General features: G+C 31.5%; 1 protein-coding gene across 1 annotated transcript; it reads right to left on the bottom strand.

The window, feature by feature from the left end:
* Positions 1–1,248: 1,248 nt before the first annotated feature.
* Positions 1,249–7,645, bottom strand: LOC136209395 (uncharacterized). The gene is made up of 3 exons (XM_066000845.1): positions 6,703–7,645; positions 4,941–5,121; positions 1,249–1,833 (listed from the first exon to the last, which is right to left on the bottom strand). The coding sequence occupies exons 1-3, from the start codon at positions 7,462–7,464 to the stop codon at positions 1,331–1,333; spliced, it is 1,446 nt and encodes a 481-aa protein (XP_065856917.1). The 5' UTR covers positions 7,465–7,645; the 3' UTR covers positions 1,249–1,330.
* Positions 7,646–13,770: the final 6,125 nt, after the last annotated feature.

A 13,770-nucleotide genomic window follows, 5' to 3' on the forward strand; every position in this document is an offset into this window, starting at 1 on the left:
GAATGGGTAAATTCTACATGCTTATTAAGGTGCATGCTATCAAACAAGATCGATTTTGCTCTTATCTAATAGAAATTTAAACAGATTTTTTACCGTTATTTAACTCGTTATTTAATTATCAGATCAGATTTGCAAATATCAATTATGCGCAAAATATTTATTCTATTACTAACACAGTTACAAATAACTTGCCTAAATAATACTATTTAAGTTTGTCAGATACAAGTTAATTACAAAAAAAACTGCATAAAATGCTTACTGTGTTATTAAAACAGTTATAAACAATCCGTCAAAATACATATAAGTCAGTCAATTCAAATTTTCTATTGTACAAGGATAAAATTGAACTTATTTAACAATATTAAAAGTGAAATTGAATCATTTCATATGTTAGGAGTAAATCCGCCTTCGGAAAAATTTGGATCTTAACCAATATATATATATATATATACAAAGGCAGCCTGAGGATGTGCAGGAACTGCAACCTCACACGGTTTTCTAATAGTGTGGACACTATAAGATTCTTGTAATCTATATTTAAGATTTGTTTCAAAAATAATAAAATTTACTAACTATTTTATAAAAAGAGACAAAAAAAAAAATTGATACTCAGATATTTAGTTTTTCTTTTAAGAAAATATTTAGATATTTAGTTAATTGAAATGATTTGATTGTTTTTTAAATGTATTTATTATTTATAGAATATTATTGACTATATGCTAGTTAATCTTGTATTTTTTTAAAATTAAAATTATTTAAATTTAAATCATATTTATGATAATTATTGATTTATTACCTATCGACCATGATTTGTTTGAAAATATTAATAATAAAAGTCTAATTAAGGATTTTATTTTAAAAAATCAACAAGAACTATTTTTTATTTTATTAATAGAACATTTCACAACCGGACATTCGAAATCTCATAACAATGTATATATATTTTAAAACCTGACCATGTATATATATATTTTTTAGTGAACAAAAGTTTAGGTAAGGGTAGATCTATCCACTCTAGACCTCGATGGGGGTTTACAATGGAATTTATATCAATGAGTGGTTAAATTTTGACCATGTATATATATTAAGGCAAGGAATTGTAAATGTATTTATGAATATCAAGATTACATAATACAATTTCCTCACTTCCTTACATAATAAAATTTAATTTACATAATACTACCTGCATATATATCTTTTAATTAGCAGATCCCCTTCATGTCAGACTACTCTAATTAACAATAATAATAATATAATAATAAAATATACATATAATTAAAAAAAGTTAACCCAAAATTATTTATTTAAAATAACATTAAATATTAATTAATTAATTAGAGCTAATTAAGGCAACTAATTCTTCACTTAATTCCTCCACTAATACTTTAAAGATTGATACTTCAATCTCTAATGCTGCTTCTCCTACTTGTTCTTCATACTTTTTCCATTCATCTACTTGTTTCTTGAAATCCTCTTCTACCATCATATCAATGGTGTTACTTTCCACTTCTTTCCACCCCTCGAAACGTTTGCATACCCGTTTCGCCATCGATTCACGGTCGGTAATGTCGCTTTGTTCCTCCTCGTTGATTAGATCGCTCACCAAGCGTTTCATGTCCAGTGGGATTTTTCTTGTTCGGCCGAAGCTTGTTTGGTTTAGTTGTTGTATGATCATATCGTGTATGTCTTGTTCTTGTTCGTCTTCGTCTTCGTCGGTGAAATCGTCGTCGTTTTCATCTTCTTGCTCTTGCATTCGCTTCTCGAGTTCGACTGGATCTAGCTCCGCGAGCTTTTCGAATCTTCGTAGCTTTTGTAGTAGTTGGTGCTTAGCTCCTGCAAGTAAGGGGAAAGGAAATGAATTTTAGTGTACGTAGAAAATTATAATCTCGAACCGAGGATACCAAAAAATGAACATATAATAAATTTTGAATTATTACAAAATTAAAACTTTCCTAATTAAGAATCCTATATTAATTTCTATAAGGTTTCTTACCCTTGAGAGAGGGGACAAAGATACCTTTTGCATTTATAATAAGATCAGGTTAGGCAGCTGTCAAAATGAAAGAACAAAGCAACAAGGGGTAAAGTACATTTATGGCCCCTCAATTTTGGCGTTACTAACATTATGGACTCTAAACTTAAAAACCGGAAACAAAAATCCATTAACTTATGACATATTCCTAAAGTATGACTTATAAAACTTCAAATGTAACCAGCGTAAATACCAGTTGAACGCGTGAATTACTGGTAAATGAAACTTACGACATATTACTAACATAACATAACATAAGACTCCAAATGTTATCCGCGTAAATACCGGCTGAACATGTAAATTGTTGATAAATGATACTCTTTTATTCAGGGGCCTTCATATAAATAATGCAAAAGTTAAGGAGTCATTGTGTATTTTACCAAATTTAAAACCAATTTTGATATTTTTGGTAGGTAAATTACACTCCTAACCTTTCAACTTTGGTCTTCCTTTCTTTAACTTAACTTTGAAACTAGACATAAAAGTTACTGAATTTTTCCTTTACCAACATAAAAATCTCTTCGCAAAAGTAAACAGCTAGAAACTTCAAACTCAAAATGGAAAAGTATAAGAATTAAAATTGTTTAGAATCATTTTTTTTTTCTGAAAACACATTTTAAATTTTCCAAAATCACCATTTCGGAGTTTTCTCTTTCTAAATAGTCTCTTTTAACTAAATAACATGTAAATGATCTCAAAACTAAAAAGTTCAAAAATTAAAGTTGTTTAGAATGTAACTTCCATCAAATCCATGATCCCTACGGGATTTTTTTAGGAGGCGGCCGGGATTTCAATGGTTTGGTGGTAGTCCTATCCTATCCAAATTTAACATTATTCCCATGGGTTTTGGGTTTTGGGATTCCGTATCCCATTGCGGCCCCTAATAGATCTACCATTTTGTAAAGACCAAAGTTCACAACTTTTATGTCCGATTTTGAAATTCGAACCAGCATGATACAATTTGCCACAGTTTATGTGCAATTTAAATAATTGCAGCATCTGAAACAGTGGTACAATGAGTTGACATAGGCAGCAGCCATCAATAAATTCAGGGATATATCATGTAGTAGCTAGCTAAGCTTGAAATCAAATTGAAAGTATATGAAAGTGAGAGGTCATATAATTGAAATGGGGTACCACCAAATATTTTGAAAAGATCTAAAAGCCCTTCCCCTTCCAAGCATTAATGAAGTGGGTCATCTAAGAAGTTAAGACACAACACAGACATCGTGTAATGAAACAATGACATTTTAACAAGAAACTTTGAGATGTTGTAAAGTGTAATATATTTCACTTAAAAGATTAAAACTTTATCAATGGAATGGAACCCACAAAATATATAATAACAGATCTAACAGAGGATCAATTTGATCTATCATTGTAATCCACAGATATTTGAAGAATAGTATTAGTACTAGTAGGTTCCAGTGACAAAGACTAGACAACCCAAATCTCAGAATTTTGAAAATATATCAAATTCAATGTGGAAGCAACATCAGAATCATGTAATTAAGACGTTCTGCTAAAGAGCTAATCTGGGTTAAAGCTTAAGATGTTAATTAAAACAATACTGTAGTTTTTATGGGAATTCTAATCATTATTTGGGTATTATCAAGATCAACTGTCGACGCGAATAAAATTACAAGGGACCAAAATTTTAGAAAGGGTTATTGGTTGGATTGGGGTGTCAGTCGAAGATTTTGATGGGGCCAAAATTCCTTCACCTAAAATGTATTTTTGGGCTGACTAAAGAGGGCTAAGGTTCCAGCCATAGTGTTGGTCCGTCTCTGATGACGGCTAAGATTTAAATTTACCTCTAATTTTATTTTGAAAGAGTAATATACTTCTTATCAAGTAAACTAAACACATGGCCACTAAACTTTACCTCAATTATATGGTCATTAAACTACAAACGTAACATAACAGTCACTCAATTTTACATATTCTAATATTATGGCTATTAAACTTCAATTAACGCCTCAAATGACGGTTGATACTCCAAATTAGAAAATGTCAAAAATTGATGATATTATAATTTTTTTTTTTTTTTTGAAGTTATTTAGGTGTTGTTTGGTTAGGAGAGAGTAAGTGAATGTTTAAAGAGAGAAAACTCGAAAAATTATGATTTTAAGAATAAAAAACATGGTTCAATGGTAAATCTAGTTCTAAACAACTTCAATTCTTGAACGTTTCTATTTTTAAAGTCGTCAACGATATCTTTGAAGCGTTAATTGAAGTTCAGTAACCATAATATAAAAACATTATAACAATTTCACACTTGGCTAAAACCTTTTGTTATTCATTGTTTGTTGTTTTGCTATTTGATATTTGCTATTTGATATAGTTGTAACGAGTAGATATTAATTGATTTTTCTTCCATCTATATAATTTCTCAATTTTAACCAAAATTTCCATATCTAATGTATGAGCTAAAAAAAATAGAGAAACAAACAGACACTTTTAGGATTCACATCTCAAAATTTTGAATATTAATGGTTAATTTGGTATCTCTAAAACGAAAAAACATCCCAAACCATCAATTTTATGGTTCATGAAACCTTTGATTTTTTATTTTTTTATTTTATATATTAAGCCTTTTAATTATTTATTTTTATTGTATTAAATTCTTATTAAATTAGTTAATTGTGAACATCTAATTCAGTTAAAAATACATTAAACATTTCATCATATTTTTACGGTTTGAAATTATATTGACATGTCACCATCTGAATGTTCTACAACCAGTTTGGCAAACTGTATAATTGTAGAATTGTTTACTTTAAAAGAACAAGAAAGAAGAATGAACAATTTAGAAGCAATAAATATAAACATAAGAAAGAAGAATTCAAAAAGAATGTTGATAATAATAAAATGAAATAAATGCAAAAATAGAGAAGTTGTGACTTACTTTGTACAAACGCATAGCTGTAATCAAGATCAAAACCGTCGTCCTGGGAATGATGGTCATGTCCATCGTCATCATCTTCAAAAGGGGGGTCCAATACTGAAACCGGACTATTTTGCTCTTTGTCCTCCTCTTCCTCTTCTTCTTCTTCATCTTCTTTCTGTACTTCATTTTTCTCTCTTCCCTGTTTAAACATTCGAATTTTCATTTATTACTCCTACATTTATCATTCATGGCCTCCATAATTAATTAATGTCAAAAAAAGCATTCCATGTCCGTAGTTTTTTTTTTTTTCATTTGGCCAAAAGTGTCAATGGATAAATTACAGCTATGACCACTGAACTTTACTCATTTTCAAAGTGCGGCTACTCAACTTTACACTTTTTAAAAATATGTCCGGATTAAATGTATTGTTGGTCACTGAACTTTCATGATTCAAAATGGTCACTCAACTTTAATTTGTCTCAATAAAATCAAAAAGCAGAAAACACTGAAAATATGATATTAGCACGGGTCAAGTTTCACTGTTGACTAAAACGACACGTGGCTACCACCTAGAAGACACGTGTCGTTTCGGTCAGCTAGGTGGAAGTCAAATATCATTTCGGTCAGCAGTGAAATTTGAATAGTGGTGATGTGGAACTATTTTTCTAATAGCTTTTTGATTTATTGAGACAAAATGAAATTAACATTTTCAGATAACCATAGAAATTCAATGACTATTAATGCATTTAACTCTGTTATGGTCACTATACTTCAATCAACATTTCAAAATGACATTTGACGATCTTTGACGATCTTTGACGATCTCAAAATAAAATATTTTAAGAATTGATGATATTCTAAGCAACCTTAATTTTTTAAAATTTTCGTTTTGAAATCATTTAGTGTTATTTGATTAAAAGATAATGTACTTTTAGAAAGAGAAAGATATCTATATTGTGATTTTGATAAATAAAAAATTATGGTTTCATGGTAAAAATCGTTCTAAATAACTTTAATTTTTTAACATAACCATTTTGAGATCGGCAGCCATCATTTTGAGGCGTTATTTAAATTTTACTGGTCATAATGTTTAAAAATGTAAAGTAGAGTGAGGTCGTACTTTTAAAATGAGTAAAGTTTAGTGGCCACAGATGTAATTTACCCTGTTAATTATGTCATTAATTATGTCATGTTAACTAAGTTTAGGAAACCAACTGAGAAAATGGGGGAGAATCAATCAATTTTTAAAAGAAAAAGTTAAAAGGCCCTTGATCCAAAAATAAATGATCAAAATATATTACCAAAATTGGAATAATCATTATGTTTTTGCCTAAATTCTTTGATTTACCATACAAATTGTTTGAAGAAAAATACAAATTAATGAATTAGTACAGCATTATTCACTAAAAGGGATGTCGGATTTTAGTGATGGGATCTTAACAGAAAAGAACAAGAAAAGAATTTGTCCTTTCTTGGGAAATTATTTTTCTTGAAGATAAAACTTGAAAGCACAAAAGATTTGCATGGCAGACTCATGATCATATGTACATGCGAAATCCCATTTTTAACCTTCAAAAACAAACCACAATTCTTCCCAATTTCACATAAGTTAAAGAGGGTTATATTTGTCATTTAACTCAACATTCCGGCCAAAATTGCAGAAATAGGCCACACTTGCCGACACTTCACCCAAGTCAAACTCAGTCAGCTCAGATGAGTCACGAGTTTTAATAATTAAAGAAGCAACAACAAACAAACAAGCAAACAAATACAAACTAACCTTATTCGGAGAGGTCGCCGGAGACGAGAAAACCGGAGTCCGGTGACCGGAAGACGGGCTTCTCCGAAGAACAAAATGAAAAGGACTATCACAAAAAAGATCATCGAAAGAGTCAAAATCTGATATTCCATTAGAATCAATTAGTTTAGTAACGAACTCCTCTTCTTCTTCTCCGTCAGATTGGCTACTACTCGACGTCTCTAACTCGGAAGAAAATCTCATTTTCTCATCCTCTTTCCGGCGCCGTAGAATAATGTCCTTAACCGAAACGCTTCCGCTTCCGTCTCCGCCTCCGCCGCAACAGATTTCACGCTTTTTTCGCTGAGTTATTCTCTTAATCAAAGATCCAAACAAACCAAACCCGTTACTACTCCTCGATGACGACGATTGTTTCTGTTTCTGTTTCTGTTTCTGAATCCTAACCGCCGCTTCGAGAAGAAGAGACGCGGTTTTCGCCGGAACATGAAGGAAAATGGAAGAAGAATTCGGGGATTTATTATTACAAGGACTCCTCCCCGTCGCCGCCGGAGATTTAAACTCGAAAATTGGGGATTTAACCTCAGGAGAGTTATTAATAGAGAAAAAACAGAAATTATGAGAAACAGAAACAGGATGGAGTTTCTTAACTTGTAAATGACTTCTTCTCGCCGGAGACAGAGACGGTTTGTGAAGCTGAAAACGCCGATCAGCAATGTAATTAGTGAGTAAGAAAGGTTCCTGATCTTCCTGTAAGAGCTGATGTAAGGGTTTTTGAGCAGCCATTGTTGTAATTTCTTGTTTTTCTGGTTCTCAGGTGAGTATGAAATTCAGCACCATGAAATTGGGGGTTTGTTGAAGAGTTTTCAACTATGGAAGAAGAAAGAGAGTGAGGGTTTTGAAGGGGGGAGAGAGAGAAGGGAAGGAATGCGGAGAGTTCCTGATTCAAATCTGGAGTTTAGTAAAACGAGGCGAAAATAAAATTGGTGAGAAATGAATAAATAAAAAAGAAATGGATGCAAATTGTAATTTTTTATTGGAATATAAAATAATAATAATAAAAATGTAATTTGTCGCTCGTACAGTAACAGAGAGCAGTAGGTATCCGTATAGTGTACAGAGATGGTCTGTAATCGTAAATAAAATGTCATTTTGTCGTTAATTGTAATTTACTATAGTATAGTAATGTTTGTTTTAATTACTGTATATCATTTGAGGGTTTATTGGAAAAGAGAAATTTTTAGGTAGAGGCTATATTTTACTGCTAATTTTACATTTTTTTTTAATAAAATTTAGTTTAATTTTATATTAAAAAAATTTAGATTAGTAACCGGACAAATATACAAAGCTAAGTGACAAATTGCAAAAATATCATTAACATTTACAGTAGCGGGTAATTTTATTTCTAATGTCTAAAATTGTGCAATTTTACTCTTAACCAATGTATCAGAACCGGACCGGATATCAAACCGAATTGATGACTGGATCACGGGTCACTTGGTCGGACCGGATGGCTCGGATTAGTCGAACCGGATGACGTAATAAATAAATAAATAATATTTATATATATTAAATATATAATCAATTTAAAATTATTTTTTTTAAACGCGATGTTCAGCAACTTGACGATAGAGCAAGGTGCAGTTCCTTTTTGCTGTTCAAAACCCGACTTTTTGGCATGTTATATATATCCAAAACAAATTATAAACAACTTTTGGTTTGTTATTTTTTGTCAACTTAAGACTTAAATACATAATGGATAAATAGAATTTAGAATAACTTGAAATATGTAAACGTATTCTATGACATGCGATCTTTTTAATGGTATATTATAAACTCAAAACGGACAAGTGATGAATGAGAAATTGACGCTTAAAGTGAACCACTTGAAATGCTTTAGAAGAAGCTAAATATAAATTAAGCATGCTTATCCCACATAGGAAAGAAATGAGAATATTAACTAGTTTATAAGTAAATGGCATTCATAAGCCTTTAAGTAATTACTAGGGGAAAGGCTCTCTCACGCGCAGGGGGGGTGCCGTCGATCCACCATCGGGTTAGGGGCGCACCCACACGATGTAGGCGACGCGAATGCCACACCGAAATATGCTCTCTTATCCCGGCCTCATTTTGCTAAATTTATATTCTTAATTTTTTTTCCTAAAATTATTTTGTATTAAAAAAAATTTCCTTAAATTTTTTTTTTTATTACCAACTCGGTGTGACCCGGGTTGGCCGGTTCCCGGTTTAACCGCCGGTCGAACCGGTTCACAACCGGACCACACCGATTCTTGGAGGGTCCATTAACCCAGTCCAACTCGGACCGGCCTGCCTACCGGTTCCCGGTTGAACCGGTCCGACCGGCCGGGCCGGTCCGGGTTTGATAACATTGCTCTTAACATTAGCAGCAGCCAAGAGTAATTTTATTCCTAACATTGACAAGTTGAGTCAATTTCAGACATTATTATAAAACACATATATTTTTGTTTCTTATTCTGCATCAATTGCATATCAATTCATTTAAAAAAAAGATTTCATATTTTCTATGATTTAATAATAGAATTGGATAATATTTATAAATTCGGTGAAATATTTTGAATTTTTTTATCCAAATCGTATAATAGACAAGTATATTTTTTATTTTTTTATAAAAAAAAATCACGTCTAATCATATATTATGATCTGTTAGTAATTAGTTATAACATGACTCACATGTAAAGTGTAGATGACAAGATTCATGATCGAGAAGACAGTTTGATGAATAATATCTGAAATTGACCTTGGCTCTCAACTTTAGAGGTAAAATTGCTATTGGATGTCAATTTCAGAGGTAAAATTGTACTATTTTAAACGTTATGAATAAAATTGCTCCTGATTGTAAATGTTATGCGTATTTTTGTACTTTATCCCGTTATAAAAAAATACTTTACTCTTTTGAAAAAAAAAAAAGTAGAGATTAAAACATTTTTCTATTGTACTTCATTTTTTTCTTACATCTTTCAAAATAATAGTCACTCATCATTTTTTCTATTTTTTTTGTTATTGTAGCTGAATACCGAAAAATATTTTATTTTTCAATAAAAAAATTTATCAAAAATTTTCCAAAACATAATATTTTACTGCAAATAATGTAAAATTACGCTATTAGTCATACCCATACCATGTGTTCGAAATTGATATGGACGTGAAATTGAGTTTTCCTGATTCTAGGAGTAAAATTGACCATTGCCCTTTATTTTAATTAGAGTAGATCTATTTGTGCATCGCGTTTGGATCCAACGGGCTATTAATAAAAAAAAATCTTAACTTTGTCAAACCTGTTATTATTTTAGACGGGTTATAGTCAGGGTTTCAGATTTTAAATTCAAATCCAATCTAAATAAACGCACCTTTTATATATATAATTTTTAATAATAAAATCCGAAAACTATACTTAAGAATATAGAATATAGAATATATAAATTTAATAATTAAGATTAATAGGATGCGTTGGGTTGAGTCGATCCGCGTTGTTTTTATAAAATCGCATTCCACCCTAAATATAGATTTTTTTTTTTTTTTGAATAAGATGTGTTTTAGCTTAAATGTGACTAAAATAACTTTTTATCTAAAGCCGAGTTATTGGACATGGGCTTGGATAGTAGGATGTGAACAAATCTAGTCAAGAGGTAGAGTGATGTTATTCATAACTTGTTTGGTTCACTGAATTATTGATTTTAAATACTATGTTAATAGTCAAATTTAATACTTTCCGTATTCGGGTTAAATGAATCAGTGGTCACTCAACTAATATAATTATTTTAAAATAGTCATTCAATTTCAATTTATTTCAATAAATCATTCAATTTTGAGTTTTATCCCAATTAAGTCATTCCGACGATTTGAGTAGTTAAAAGGGATCGAAATGATGACATAGGTTATATATCAGCATGAGTCAACTAAGATCTCTTATCGAAATGACACCTAACATCCACATATGCGCCATTTGGAAGCTACGTGTCAGTTATTTTTATGGAAAAAAACAAAATTTAATTTTTTTATAAAAATAATCCACATGTGGCTGTAACATGTCGTTTCGATTAGAAATCTGAGTTAACCAATGTTGATGTATTGGTCATCGCATCATTTTGATGTCTTTTAACCATTGAAATTGTAAGATGACCTAATTGAGACAAAACTCAAAATTAAATGATTTTATTGAGATAAATTGAAGTTGAATGATCATTTTGAGATAACCATATAAATTTAGTGACCAGCGGTGCATTTAACCCTTCCTTATTCGGGAAAAAAAAAGTCTCGTTTGAGATTTTAAATAGTTTGTAAATGGCCCTGTTTGTTAAAGAGCGTTTTGGGATAAAAAGAGCGGTTTTGACCAACTTTAGAGGTTTGACCACTGAAACCGCTAATTGGAGTGTTTGGTGGAGAGAGGTTTGGGAGATAGTTTTGGGATGAAAACGCTAATTTAGAAAAAGCTCTTAAAATGAGCATTTTCAATTAGCGTTTTGCAATATTAAAATTAATAGACTTCTTTAACCCTAATAGATAGACTCTCTCTTCTCATGCGCCAAAATTAATGCTCTTATTCGTCTTTTTGCACAAACCGCTATTATCAATCAGCTAATTTTTACCAAACAGGTCTACACAAACAGTTAATCAAATCAGCTAGTCAAATCAGCTAATGTAATCAGCTAACAGCTAACAGCTAATGTAATCAGCTAACAGCTAACAGTTAATTCCCAAACAGGGCCAATATATAATCAGTATAATTTAGGAATGCGAACTTCACAGATTCTAGTGTCATGGGTTATCAAGAGTTTGATTTACCTCCTGCATGTCTCCAGGATACACTCTATATAAATTGTCAGGATTCGGCTGTCAGTAAATCTGTTCGTTGCTGAGTTTGCTTTTTAGTTTTCCTTTTTCCTTTTTTATTTCTCTCTTTTTCCTCCTTTTTCATGGGCTTGGTGCCTTCATGTAAACAAAAAAAAATGTATAATTTAGGAATAATTTGTTGCATATTGTTTCTTTTATATATCCTTATATTTGATATTTGATAGTTATTATCGGATTTATAGTACCGTAAGCTTTCCAAGATATTGAAATTTAATATATATAATTGAGTACCGACCTGAGGGACTGACTTTGAAAGATCTCTTCTCGCACTTATCCAAGGACAACGTCAGTTTGCTTTTTCTGGTAATGTCTTGGCATTTTAAGGTTGGTCTAGCGAGATTGCAAATATCATAAGATAGCATCTTTTCTAAAATCATAGATTTTCATCGAAAAGAGGATCCAATACAAAATATTTCCAGATCAGACATTGGGGAAAACCGAACTTCATTCGGGAAAAAACTTAATCGTGCTTTTTGCTCTGATAGCTGGTTCTAGTATTTTCCACATAGTACGTTATTGAATACTATAGCATGGGGATACACCAATGAAGGTTGAGGAAATAGAGGAAGTGAAGTGGCGACTGGTCGGTTTACTTGTTCAGGATGAGGCAAAAATTACATGGCTTTAAGAAGGTGGCCTAAATACCCGATTTAATCCCTAAATATACTGACCCTTGCTCCATGAAAGATTTGCGCCCTGTTGCATTGCATAATGTCATGTTTCGAATCATTTCGAAAACATTAGCTACCCGAGGTAGCGACTTCTACCAATGATTATTTCTGAGACCCAATCTGTCTTTCTCAAAGGACGGTCTATTCATTATAATGTATTAATTGCCTTTGAACTTATACATAGTATGAAACGGAATGTCAATAAAAAAAGAAAGGAGATGTAACCTTATAAATTGACTTTAGCAAGTCATATGACCGTGTTGATTGAAACTATCTTCGAAAGGTCAGGCTGAAGTTGGGATTTGCAGCAAGGTGAGTTAATCTTATAATGATGTGTGTGACGCCAATGCAATATATGGTAAAAGTTAACAATCATTTGGTTGGCCCCATTTTTCTAAAGAGTGGACAGTTGTCTGTCGTGAACAGTCGTATTCGTTCGTGAATAGTTGTGTCTGTCCATGAATAATCGCGTTCATTCGTGAACAGATGTGTCCATTCGAGTTCTATTTATACATAATGGAACTGTCAAAATTCAAAGCCTAATATATTCTTTGAAAGTTTCCTGCTCTCTGTTTGTTCTTGTGTTTCCTGCTCCCATGATAACGAATTTATACACGATAAGAGTTCGCTTGCATAATCTATTGTATCTTGGGAGATGAGCATCAATAGCGATGAAAACTGTCTTAAAAAGATTGCTAATACATATCTTAAATTTATCTAACTTTGTTGTTTATTTTTCTATGTTTGTTTTGTTTTTAGTAGGTACATTTACAATTCTTCAAAGTTTTTTAAAAATATTTCTTTTTGTATTTTGAAAATGTTTCTTTCCTTTTCAAATGTGAAAATATTGGACCATTGTTGTATGACAAACATGCAGTCCATTGTACTCAAATCAATTAGCTTTACAGCTGGATAACCTAAACCTAGACACAAAATGGTCCCTCGCCGATTAATTAAATTCTCTTTTGATCACTTAATTAATTAAATTCTTAATCAAATGTTAAACAATCATTAACGATATGACTTAATGGTAGCGGTACACGTATAGACGCACAAAACCAACACCGTTACATATCTCTAAATGACGAAAATACCCTCATTCGGACAGGTGCCACGGTGGTGGTCAAGAGAGTTTTATGTAATTTTATATTGGAAATATTAAGCTTGTAATTTTTTATTTTATTTATCGTATTAAGTATGGATGGGAAAAAAAAAACTTTGAACATAGCAATTTTTTTAAATAGTAATTTAAATCAGATTGAAAGAATATTGCTAGAAAATAGTGGTGGACATATACACTCACCTCAAATAGATACAGAATTGACCATTTTTGCTAGAATATAAGCAATCGAATTCACTGAACGCTTACTAAAAGGGATAGATCACATCTCTAAATCTCGTAATAAATGAATACAATCAGAAATAATGTCAACTAAATACGAATGACCTTCTAAACCCATTTGAATTGTCTTGACTATGACGCAATCCGACTGAATTTGAATTTTCTCACTGTTGCGATGCTTCTTAA

This window comes from Euphorbia lathyris, chromosome 10 (assembly GCF_963576675.1).
Source record: "Euphorbia lathyris chromosome 10, ddEupLath1.1, whole genome shotgun sequence".
In the NCBI taxonomy this organism is placed as follows: Eukaryota; Viridiplantae; Streptophyta; class Magnoliopsida; order Malpighiales; family Euphorbiaceae; genus Euphorbia; species Euphorbia lathyris.